The following is a 13,404-nucleotide window of genomic DNA, read 5'->3' as shown; positions in this document are numbered from 1 at the left end:
GAGAAAGCAAAATATGGGTGCAGATGATTGTGTCATAATAAATGCAGATAAGGAAAAGAACCATTGTCTTCTACTGCACACATCTTAACCACATTGTCAGATGACACAGTAAGTACAGAACTGCATAGAGCAGCATACTTAAATCATGTACTTATTTTTCTAACAGCTACACTGAAGTAATTCACATACCATAAAATTCACCATCTTAAAGTGTATATATAATTCAGTAGTTTTTAGTACATCTACTTCTGTCTCCATGGATTCACCTATTCTGGACATTTCATATAAATAGATCGTACAATATGTGGCCTTTTATGTTGGGTTTCTTTCTTTCACTTAGCATATTTATGTTTCACTTACATTTCAGCATGTATCAGTACTTCATTCTTTTTTTGCGGCTGAATTATATTCCACTGTATGAATATATCACACTTTGTTTATCCATTCGTTAGTTGATGAATACTTGTGCTGCTTCTATTTTTTGGCTATTCTAACTAATACTGCTTTATGAATAATACTGCTATACACTTATGTATAAGTTTTTATGTAGACATAAGTTTTTAATTCTGTTGGTGTGAAATTGATGGGTCATATGATAATTCTGTTTACTTTTTTGATAAACTACCAAACTGTTTTCTACAGTGGCTGCATCATTTTACATTCCCACCAGTAATGCATAAGGGTTCTAATTTCTCCACATCCTGGATAACATTTGTTATTGTCTGTCTTTCTGATTATAGCCATGCTAGTGAGTGTGAAGTAGTATTTCATTATGGTTTTGATTTGCATTTCCCTGATGACTAATGATGCTGAGCATCTTTTCATATGCTTACTGGTCATTTGTTTATCTTCCTTAGGCAAATGTCAGATCCTTTGCCTAATTCTTCATAGGGTTGTTTTATTTTTGAGTTATAAAAGTTCTTTATAATGCTAAAAACAAGTCCCTCATCAGATATATGATTTGCAAATATTTTCTCCTATTCTGTGGACTGTTGTTTCCCTTTCTTGTGTTTTTCGAAGAAAAAAAGTTTTTAATTTATATAAAGTCCAATTAATCTATTTTTTTCTTTTATTACTTATGCTTTTGGTGTTATATCTAAGAAAACCATGTGTTTTAATATTAATCTCCATGTCAACAGAAAAAATTGGAAGAAAAGTGATATAAAATTAAGAACCAAAGTAAGAAAATTATCGAGGACTCAAAATCGGAATCCATTTTCTTGACACAAAAAAACCAAAAGCATAATAAATACGCACAATAAAGTACTGACTAGTAAATATAATGTTGATCAATCTACTCATCCTGAATGGCCTTTGTATTAATCAGTGAAAATTAAAAGCCCCTCAGAGAAATGAACAAATAATTCCAATCACATTCAGATAAAATTTAGTTGATTTAAGGTTTTGATCTATAAAATTATAAAGTATTTTTAGACTATAGTTAGAAGCATAACCTTAATTAAATGAAAACATTTACCTGTTAAGTAATTCTAGTCCAGCAGAGTACTTTGGCAAATATGAAACAGTCCTGCCAAAAGAAACTTATTTTATTAAAATTGTTTCTCATTTATGCCAACTTAAAAAAAAAATTTCATATGAGAATTTTGACACTGTCAATTATAATGTTTAATATTTTAAAATCACTAATGACAATTTAAACTTTTAGAGAAACATTGCTTTATTTCAGTTAATAACTGTAAAATACTAACAACCATCATTTTGCCCTACAGATTTTTGGCACATAATAAACACTTTAATGTAATACTAAATAATAAGCACTTTTAAAAAAGCTCATCACCTCTAGGTTAAAAGCAAAATTTTATCATATGCTTTACTCTATTAAAAAAATGAAAAAATTACACAACACGGGTGTTTTCATATAAAAAAGGTAACATGGCTAAAGAGGCTTGCTGACGAAGTACTGTTCCATTATTTATTTGCTTCTTAATAATGCAGGAATTTTACTTTGCTCTTAATATACAAATAAAAATGACTATGATCAAACAATAGCCATTGTCAGAGTAAAGCAATTACACTTCACTTTTTTTTTTCAACTACTTTACAATTTTATCAAAAAATTTTCCAGTGTTACAAAACTCAGAAAGAATCAAGTAGTTGTTTGTAGCAAGATGCACTCAACGCATGTAAAACCCATTAATTAGACTGTCAGGACTACAACCAAGTTGTACGAAATTTAAGTCACAGTAAATACAATCTTAGCACAAGCTTACCTTGGTGTGCTTTTTACTTTAGCTTCTCTTGACTTGTCACTTAAAGTCTTCAGCCTATAATTCCACAAGTATAAAATATTATATTCTTACAGCTCAAGAGATTTTTTCCAACCATAAATTTCACAGTTGTTCATATTTTGGGTCAAATAGGCTAATTTTTAAAGCAATAATTAAGCACCTGTACAGATAACAGCTATTTGTAAAAAACATATAGTGTTTAGTATGTGTCAGGTACTATGAATGAAAAATATTTAGCAAATATCATATGCAATATAAAGGACAAATATATACTCTTTACTGTATGTAAAACACCACAAATGAAAAATTTGTAGCAAACATTTTTATATTTTTTCTTGTCCCAAATCCCTTTTTAAAAAACAATTCCTAAATGTGATCAGAATAGAGAAACGTCATTTATCTGGAATCATTAGAAAAAGAAGTGGTGCACATAGATAAACTTGACAGGTTTAAAGATATCTAAGCAGCACATTCTATAAAGCAGATACTATGCCAGGCACTCAAATCCTGACACAGGATTCCATCTTTCTGGTCAATATTCCTGGCTAAGTACCAGAGAGAACTTCTGATTGAGAGACTATTTTTAACAAACTGGAATGCCAATTTTATACAAAGATTTTTATATTACTCTTTATTTTTAAATTAAAATATCTATGAGACTGATTTCTCTACAATGTTAAAAAGATTCTGCAATCTCTTTAGTACAAAAGTAATTTATGTATCTCCACATGATTCCAGGGAATTATACTTAAAAAGTCTAAACTATCCTAGAGAAACAATCTAAATTTCCAAGTTTACCTTGGAAACTAGTAAATCTGGTTTAAAGTAGATTAAGTGACAGCTAGGGAAACGGACTTTGATAGTCATGCTCTACCTTTTCCATTCCAAAGTCTGAGAAAGACACTTAGTTGTGACATTCCAGGTAGAATTCTCCTAGATAGTCATACACAACAATACCCTATAGTAAAAATGATTTATTATTTTTAGTGATTCAGGACAATTCCATATGGTTGGATGTTATAAGGTTATTGAAAAGGAACTAAGATCTTCTTTGGACCACCTTATATGACCTTGGAAGTCTCTAGATTGGTATTTCTAATATTTCTTTCTAAAATAACCTATCAGAAATAAGTCAGACAAAAAAGACAAATACTGCATGATTTCGCTTATATGTGGAATTTAAAAAATTCAAAACGAAGAAATAAAAAGAAACAAAACAGACTCAGAAACAAAGAATCAACTAGTGGTTGCCAGAGGGGATAGAGAGTGGGTGAAAAAACTGAAGGGGAATTCAGTCACTAATAGTGTGATAACTCTGCACAGTGACAGATGATCACTAGACTTAGTGTCGTGAGCACGTCATAAGATATATAAATGTCAAATCACTATGTTGTACATCTGACATTAATAATATTGTATAACAAGGATACTTTAATAAAAATAAAGTAGTGCAAGTCTGTTAGGTAAAAACATAAGAATGTCGGGAGGAAAAAGGTTAAGCAGACTGGCTACTTTGGCAATACAAAATAAAAGATCTCTCTATATATAACTATACCTATAATAAAAGAGAGAATAAACCAAAAGTCTGGAATATTGCATTTAGAAATAAGAATCATCACTGCCATTGCTATTTCTTTTACTTTTGGTCATATTAAATGCAAATCAATTTCTACGAACTGAATATTACCATATTAATTTATTAAAGTAATTCAGATTAAATTTAATATCTTTTCTCCACTAGCACTTTGATAAAATGCTTATATTGCATTATTGTTCAATTTATTGTATAATGTTGACCATTAATCCCACTCATGTTAACGTTTCATTTTTTTTAATGTTACTTTAAAAGTGTAGAACTTTGAATTACTATGTAATATTTGCTAGAATTAAATAAAGATTGCTTTAAAAAATAAAATTTTAATTTCCCAATTGTAATTTTATTGACTTCAGAGTTCTCCATAACCCACCCTCCAAAAAAGAAAAAAAAATAGTTGAGAATAACAGAAAAAGAAGGAATAATACAGGAGCAGAAAATAAAATTGTGGAAAGGGTGAGAGTTTCCCCATGTGGTTCCTTAACAACCATTGGCTTTAAAAATTGGTCTTTAACCAAATGTAATATGTGGAACTTATCTGATCTGGATTTGAACAAATTAACTGTAAAAAGACATTTCAGGAACCAGGAAATCTGATTATGAACTGGATAATTGATAATATCAAAGAATTAGTGTTAATTTTGTTAGATGTAATGCTGGCATTGCATTTATGTAATATGTATTTTTTTAGAGATATAAACTGATACATGAGAGATATACAAGTCTGAGATTTACTTTATAAATAAGGAAGAGACGAAGCAAATGTGCCAATAGTTGACAATTGTTGAATATGAACAATAAATGGTATTCAGTGTTATCTTATTTTTGTGTTTGAGACTTTGTAAAAAAAATTTTAACAAAAAATCTTTTATATATTCACCTTTTCTCATCACACCTTTCCCATATAAATTGTCAAAGTGTCAAAATTCAAAACAGAAAGTATTAGAGAAAACAAAGTAGCTAGAAGGAAATGGGAAATAATCAAAAAAGTTCAGGAGAAAAAAGAGTTAAAATGATTCTTATTTTAAGTTGAGAAAAATATAAAGTCAGATATATTTAACAAGGAAGAAGAAAAGCAAAAAGGTCCTTTCTGAAATACAACCTCAAAGCCGGAATTCAACTGAAAATAGCTCACCATTTTTATTTTGGGATAAATATACTTAAGTCTCTCACGGTGATCCTGTGTTGGAAACAATCCACTAATAAAGTCTATTTAATGTCCCACAATGTCATGGCACACTGAGAAGAAAATACTGATCTAGGTGTAACATCTCAGTTTCCTCAAACATAAAATGGTAGTATTATACTGACCATAATGATTTGCTAAAAGAAAGAAATAAAATTCTAAATATGACGTTAGCACCATTCTGTAAACTATAGGGTTAGTTCAAATAAAAGGTATAATAAAAAGTATCACTATCAAGAATGGTAAGAAACTAACTTACTGGGCAAAGGTGAAATAATGTAGGGTTCTCCAGTGCACCAGTTCCTATAAAAGGCTTCTTCACTGTTCCTAATCTTCTTCCTAATACCATATACACCCCACCACAAGGAAGACAACAAGTGCTGCTGTGTGACTACATTAATATACTTAAGTGAGCCACCTGACAATCATTTTCTACCAAAAGCAACTAATGCACACTTTTCAGTTCAAAGCACTAAACCTCAAATAACATAATGACTTCAATAATTTATTTTTAGGTTGTTCCAAAGACTCAATTTGACACCAGTACATTTCTTCAAGTTTTGTAGCAAATACTAAAAAGGAGGCATCTTACTAAGAGATGGAGATGATTAGTAAAACAGCTTAGATAAAATGTTTAAAAAGTAGTAGATAAACAGAATGCTCTATGGAGCACTACAATGACTGATGAACACAAAATGTGCTTTCTCCAGCTGACTCAACTGCATGGGGAGACCCTGATGGCATTCTATTTATTTGCAGCTCAATTTCCTACTCATCTAACCTCATCAGCTTTTATGAAAGTGAGGATGATTGCTTTAAAACACCACAAAATATATTAATTAGCATCTTTTGTCATTCAGGTTCAATTCCTTTAACCTTGCTCATGTCTCCATTATTCTGACTTTAAATTCTGTTACAATAAATCCACTCGATTATATTTTCCCATTAATGTTTATCACATTTTTCTTTTTTTAAAACAAGACGAGGCAAACACAAAAGCATCGACCACATTTAAAAATACATATGACCCCTAAGTTCTGAAGCCTAAGAGATTCACACTAAAGCTGCACAGACTCAGAAAAGAGAGAGGAATTAGACTATATCCTAATTAATCTCAAACACACCGTTTGAGTTCTGACCTACCTCCTGAGTGTTTCTTAAATTTCCAACTGCCTCTCGGATGTCAAGCTGTTAAGTTACCTCACAACAAATTCACTGTCGACTATTCTTAAATTTTTTCATGATGGTAAATGATATCATTTATCTAAGATTATCCAAAATTAACATCCTTAATTTCTCCACCTTTATCATTTCCTACATCTCACTGTTTACAACTTGACCAGTGCCTGTCACATCATTCCTTCCTTTAAATTTCTACCAGCACTGCCATAACCTCTCTCACCTGGTCCATAATTATAGCCTCTTAAATAATCTCCCTGTTCCCTACCTCTAGTCCTCCCATAACACTGCCTCCAAAATTATCCTTCCAGAAACCCAGATAGGCTCATGCTGCTGCTCCCCTCCACAAAAACCTTTAAAGATTCAACCTAAAAATAAGCCAGGCCCATCCTATATAAAGTAGCAACTCAATCCCCTTAAACTGCTTTATTTTTAGTGGCAGTGCTTATGACCTTCTAGAAACTCTGCCTCCTGCCACTAGAATGAATGCAGGGACATTATTTGCTCTCTGATATGTTCTCTGCTATATCCCTCGCTACTAGAATAGTGCCTATCACAGATAAAGCAGTCAATCAATATTTGATAAATTAACTTAGCAAAGCATTCAAGATTCTCTATTATCGATCACTAAACTTCCTTTTCAGCTTCATCTCCCACGCCTGCTTCTCTAAAATGCCCTTCCTTGAACCTATCACAGTCCCTCCTCATTCATCAAGGATTAGTTTAGAAGCCACCTCCTCCTTGAAGCCTTCTGTTAATGTAGCTGAATTAATGACTTTTTACACTGGGTTCGCATACCACTTCACTTGTATCTTTAACATTCAGCTCCCTCTTCTTTGCTTTACATCACCCCCAATCTAGGGCATCCAGGGGGAGAAATCTTTTAGACAACTTTGTAGACTCGGGATATAGCCCAATATAGAGACACTGCTTAGCAAGGACTATGCAAAACTGAGCCATGCAGACTTGAATCTTTTTTAAAAAATAAAATGGAAAAAGCATCTATAAAAAAACAGTTTGAGTGTCTAGCCTAGTGTCTGGCACTTGATAGGAATGCAGTAAATATTTACTAAATCAAGTTGAATACTGAGATACTTTTCTGTTTATTAAAAAGATGAAAAGTCCTGGAAGAGTCAACATGTTAGGCAAAACGTCACCATTTTACCACAATGCAAATGAGATTATTAGATCCTCCCTTTTGAGCAGGTTTCCATACTACAGGGAGAAGGGAATGAGCATACCAGGCAAGGGTGGCGGTTGACGTGCTATGGGGGGAGATGGGGCAGAGGTGGCGCTGAGGGGGAAACATCCAGTCTTGGTTGCAACTAGTAGTAATAACATGTTTTCTATCCCCATCCACAAGAACCCAGAGCATTACAAACAGGAAATGGCATCAGGTGAAAATTAGTAAATCTAATTTTCAGTTCTCTGAAGGGTTTTGCATGCCTGAATACTTCAATCCTGAAACTTTTGGTTATAACTTCTTAAAAGGTAAAAATCAAAGGCCAGAGTGGACATGAAGTGTGTGCTTCAATATATCCAAAAGTTTCCTTCAGAGCGAATGTTCTGTGGGAACTCTCCCAAAGGCTCCAAGAATTCTGAGCTAAATCCAATCAAGTCTCAATCAATTAAGGGAAGAATGAGACCCAGAGCCAATTCTGTGGCCCTTCAGCCCGCTGGCCATCCACTTACATTCTGTGGCCCTTCAGCCCGCTGGCCAGAAAGTAAGGGACAGAATTTGAAGCTAATTTCAATTTTCACATAACCGTTATAAATAAAAATTTATTAAAAAAGGCCCAAAATCCATGGGCAATATACAGTCCCTCACAGGCCACCAGCAATCTCTACAATGCCCTTAACTGATCATTTCTTTTAGGCAAGGCAACCCTTGGTTCACAGATTGCAAGGACGTTGTCAGCTTACAACCCCTTATTTTATTTAATATTTTATTTTATATTTTATTTATTTATTTTTATTTTTTATTTATTTTATTTTAATTATTTTATTTTATTTTTTTACACCTACAGCACCTGGTCTTCCTAGGTGGTCTCCTATCCAAGTACTAACCAGGCCTGACCCTGCTTGGCTTCCTGCCCTTAACTGATCTTAAGTTGCATTCTTCCTAAGTTTGAACAGAAGGTAGAAATTCAGTGTGTTAATCGGACATGCTTTAATCACTACTGTGACATTCCCTTTTGTGACTAATAAAGAATATTTTATTTTTTAAAAAAAAAATTAATTTTCTTACATTTAAGCTCCAGTTATATGAATTTTCAGAAATTGAAAATGAACAGAGAGAATGGTGCTTTTGGTGACTATAAAGCAACACTAACCACACTGAAGCAACTCAGAACAGCACCAGGCCTTCCTTCTACTTATTGATATCCTACGGCAACCTGAACACTTGAAGTTTCTAATTATTTGACCTGCTCTAGGTTTCATAGCATCAACACCAAGTTTTCGAAAGGAATGCCAGGTCTAATTTGATAGTTTTAGATAGTGAGGACCATGTCACTTTTGTCTTTGAATCACCCGGTGTGTTCATGCAACATATACTCATACTGTGTTCAATTACATCTTTTCTCAACAAGGCAAAATATTTGTGTAAAATAGATTAACCTCAATCTGAATATTTAGTTCACTAAAATAAATCAAGTGGTTTTTTCTTGGTATGAATCACACAGGAATTTGAGGACCTGACAAAAGTGAACATCAGAGTTTAGAGTTTCCAGTCAAGTAGCAGACAGACATCACTCAGAGTTATTTCTCTGCCAGGTAATGGGCTAATAGTACACGGTAGCAGTCCAATAGTTTGTCAGCTGAGAATAACCCCTATAAAGAGAAAGCCAACAAAGGGCCTAAATGGAATGAAAGCCCTCTCAGGATGTCTAAGCCCAAACTGACCCCAGTCTATGGTATCTTTCAAGAAGTCAGTTTCCATGGGGTTCTTCTAATCAGATCCCCTCAACCCTCTCCCTAAACTCAGGTTATCCAGCTCTCCCAGGATAGTTTGGGTTCAGAGCCCACATCCACAGGTAAGTTTAACCTTAAGCAAAGGTCAGCTGCATGAATGGGTTCTGTGGCAACCACATCATCTAGAGAGTTACATCTGTTGATGACTTGATGACTGTTATGTCATCAAGGAATTCCTTTAAGTAATGACAACAGGGGTGTACCAGATGGGATTATCTATGACCGTGTTCATGCTACCAAGTAGATCATTCAGCATCATACCAAAATCTTTCAATAATATACACTCTGAAAGTTAGTGTTTAAATTTCAAGGGGAAAAAATGCAAAGGTGTAAGCATATCATGAATGACTCCTAGAGCATCTATAATATTCTTAAGAACACTAAACCATAACTATCGAAAATGCTATATAAAGTGCCTATTTTCCAAGTTGTTACTACTCAGCACCCCAAAGGCAAATAATACAAACATTTTTGTCCAATAAGATAAAATTTTAGCTAATAATTTTTTCATTAGGAATTTAAAACAGCATTTTTGAGATACCCTCATACTTTGAGCATTCTCCCAGGAAACTGAGCTAAAGATGACAGATCCTTTAAAAAGGTGACACCCTTTCTAAATGGAAAAATTAAAATGAATTAAGTATTAACAGTGCTTACTGCATATTTTACATGTTAATTCATGAATCCTGACAATAACCCTGAGATAAGTACCATCTTTATTCCCGTTGTACAACTGTGGAAACTGAGGCACAGCAATTCGAGTAACTTGCAGAGAAATACGTTAGCTCAAGTGGTAGAGAACTTGTGATTCCCGGATTTTGCTGCACACTGGAATCACCGGGGGGGGGGGGGGCGGGGAGCGGAGGGATCTTTAAAATTCCATCCACAGTCTGATTTAACTGGTACTGGCTGCGACCCGAGCACTGTTAAAGGTACCTGGGTGACTACAAGCAACGTTTGGGAATCACTAGGGTTTTGCTCTTAACCACTAGGCATTAGCAGTATTTCTGAGTTCTGTTGTTTCTCTTGCCCAAGAGTTTCTTCGAAGAGGCGTGAAACCCGGGGCAAACGTAGAGAAAGCAAAAGGGGAAGAGACGTCAAGCCTCGCTAAGGGCAACGGAGCGAGCTGACCCAGGACGCAGACGACTCCACTGTGACCAGCGGAAAGCTGCAGCGCCTGCCACCTTCGGCCTGGGGAGGGGGCGGCGGGCCCACCCCAGTTCGGGCCGCAAAGGCACAGAGGCCCAAGCCGGCAGATGTCTCGGAGGCATTCGAGGGCGCCGAGGCGCGCTCCCTCACGTGACTCCCCTCTCCCGCCGGCCGATGCAGCCAGGATGTCCCGCGAATCCCCCGGCTCACGCCGCGGCGTTCCCGACCGCCCCTGGCCCCCGGGATGCAAGTCAGCGCCAGCCTGTTAGGACCTAAGTTACTTTGTGCCGCCAGGCCGACGCCGGAAAGTTCGTTACTTTCCTGCGCAGGGCGGGAGGCGCAGGACAGGAATGTCCCAGGTGCGGGGAGGACGGGGAGGCGGCGTCTAGGGCAGATGCCCAGCTCCTCGGCCCAGCCCCCTGGCTCCCTTCTGTTCCCACCTTATACCCACCCGGAGGTAAAATCCTGCTGCACGCTCAGCAGCCGCTCGCGCAGGGTCTCCAGCATCTCTGCCACAGCGTCTCCTCCCCTCGGGTTTCAGACAGCCGCCGCCGCCCTCGGGCCCCCGCACTTGGCACTCGCGCGCCACGAACACTCGCAGCCCGCCCCGCCCCGGCTCCGGGTCCGGCCCCGGCCCAGCACCGCAGCCCCTTCCGCGTCCGCCCCCCCCACCGACTCGCGCGCTTTCGCCCCGCCCCTCCCCGGCTTGCGCAGCCGCAGTGAGCCGCGCCGGGCTCCGGCCTCAGAAAAGGGGCGGTGCTTCCCTCCCCGCCGAAAATCCTGGGGTTTCGATTCTTTTCACTATCTCAATCCCAGCCCCCCTGGTTTTTCTCTTTAAAATGAAAGTGGTATCGTGAAAGAATGTTTTAAGTCGAGCGCTCTTTTGAGAGCAACATTGGTTTTTACGGTTTGGAAGAGAGGTGGGTAAATTCTTGCAAAGCGTGCACTTCCCTGTAGCAAATTATTTCTTGGACTCTGGGTCCAAGATCTGACCCCATTAGCGTTGACCTTGGATGAGATAGTTAACCATTTTTAGCTTCAGTTTCTTTATTCATAAAGAACCAACTCTTTAAACAACCATACTTTCTACTCTCTTCAACCTACCCTATCAGGCTTTTGTGCCCTTCTCACCAAACAAGGTTGCCTTGTCGAGTTACCAGTGACCACCATGTTACACATACCGTTTGCTGCTTACCTGCCCTGATTTTTTTTTTCTTTTGGGGGGGGGGCGAGGGCGTTGACTTCTCAGTGGGTCAGAATGCAGTTCCTTATCTCATTTTTAAGACATGCTTCTTTTACCTTCAAAGACACTGTACATCCATTCTTCCTTCGCCTCCACTCTTTCTCCAATTTCAACAGCTGCTCCCAAGGCTGCATTTCCAGCCTCCTACTCTTCTTCACCTATGTTCTCTGTCTAGGATATTCTGTCCATTATTATGCTATAAATGATGCCCAAATCTCTTATCTTCAGCCCCACTTTCCCTCCCCTCCTTCATTTCAGGCCAGTTCATTACTCAGCATGTATTTAGTAGGCATCTATCGCAAACCCAACATACCCAAAATTGAAAATTTGACTGCATACCCACCTCCTAACCTGCTCATTCCCCAACCTTTTCCATTTCAGTAAACAGTATCCCCATCCACCAAGTTACTCAAGCCACCTGAAATAAATTACCCCTGATTCCTTCCTTACCTCGTCCTTCATATTAATTCAAGTCCAATCAACTTTCTAAAATAGTGCTGGAATCGGTTCCCCTTTATCTTCACAACAAAATTTGAACCCTTCCTGATACTCTGTCCAAAGCAAGTACTACTCACTTATTGGTCCTTGACATTTAAGCCATATCAATCCTTTGTATTTATCTGTTCCCTGCCAATTCCAGGTTCATTTCCATCTTGAGTACTTTTCACAAGCTTTTCTCCAAACTGTCACATGGCTGGCTCCTTCATTGCATCCAGGTCTGAGCTTAAGTATCATCTCCCTAGGTTTTCCCTGACCATTTCAAGTTACCCACCCAAACACTTCCTATCACACACTCTGTTTCCCAACTTAGTACACATCACTATCTGATAATTTATTGACTCACTGTTTAATTTGTTTGGCTGTTTATTTATTTACACATTTATTTTAAAACCAAGGGTGAGGCATCCACCTCAGGTGCAAAATTTAAGGGGAAGCCAAAAGGCTCAGTCATCAAGATGAATATTTTAATGCAATATTTAAAATTTTTGAAATTAGTGGGGAAAATCTGTGATGAACAAAATATCACGATTTTAAATAAAGACAGAATTTGATAGGGCTGGAATTGGATGAGGTGAGGAAGAGGGGCTGCCCAAGTACAGATTCTCATGTAAACTGCCCTGTCTACTGAGATTTAACTCTGTTTTACTTAGTTCTGTGTCCCTGGCACATAAAACAGTGACTGGTACATAGTAGAAACTTAACGAATATTGATTATTTTGTTCTGTAATTAAATAAGATACAGTACTCAGCTTATGGTTAGGGACAACGACTCTTCTCCACTCTTGATGTTTTATTCCATGTGGAGGAGGCCTTGCCATTAAGTAGTCTAACACTCTGGGTCTTTCCTGGTAGAAAAAAAGTGATTGTTAATTAGTCAACTAGGAAATAATGAGCCTGGACCCACCCTCTTTTCATTTCCTTGGGTGCAGACTTCCAACAAAGAGTATTCATTCTGCTCTATAAAGACAGGCTGCCAGTGGATGGAGCCTGGGAGGACCCAGTGCTTTCTTTGAGTTGGTGGGCATGTCTTAAGTTTCAGTAATAAGAGTTCTGTTTGTCCATGAATATAAGCCATGTGTTTCATCATGCTTACCAGAAATTAGAGTGATGATTTAACCATTTTATGTTGATGATATCATCTTACTTCTAAGTTGACTTAGACAAGTAAAAGACGGGGGTGCTGTTTATTGACACTTCCTCTACCTCCCAGAAACAATTTGGTACAGAGTAAGTGATCGAATGATCAAATCTATAGTGACAGATTTCTCAGGTACTGGAAAATAAGAAACTTTTTAAAATTTTATTCAATTAAATAATCACCACTCATACA

At 37.1% G+C, this 13,404-nt stretch overlaps 1 protein-coding gene across 3 annotated transcripts in view; it reads right to left on the bottom strand.

Moving 5' to 3' along the window:
• DTNBP1 (dystrobrevin binding protein 1) overlaps positions 1-10,967 on the bottom strand; it is a 125,412-nt gene extending 114,445 nt beyond the window's left edge. Inside the window, exons 1-3 of one of the 3 annotated variants that reach the window (XM_016130060.2) lie at positions 10,782-10,967; positions 2,232-2,285; positions 1,478-1,528 (exon numbers count right to left, since the gene is read on the bottom strand). In XM_016130060.2, coding sequence (XP_015985546.2) covers positions 1,478-1,528; positions 2,232-2,285; positions 10,782-10,837 — 161 coding nt within the window. In that variant the 5' untranslated portion in view covers positions 10,838-10,967. The remainder of the gene's footprint in view (positions 1-1,477; positions 1,529-2,231; positions 2,286-10,781) is intronic. The other 2 variants (XM_036236985.1, XM_016130061.2) reach the window with 2 other exon arrangements.
• Between the last annotated feature and the right edge of the window lie 2,437 nt (positions 10,968-13,404).

The sequence above is a fragment of the Rousettus aegyptiacus genome, unplaced genomic scaffold, assembly GCF_014176215.1.
Source record: "Rousettus aegyptiacus isolate mRouAeg1 unplaced genomic scaffold, mRouAeg1.p scaffold_m13_p_1, whole genome shotgun sequence".
Lineage (NCBI taxonomy): Eukaryota > Metazoa > Chordata > Mammalia > Chiroptera > Pteropodidae > Rousettus > Rousettus aegyptiacus.
The sequence above is the reverse complement of the archived record's forward strand: the minus strand, read 5'-3'. Positions and strand labels throughout refer to the sequence as shown.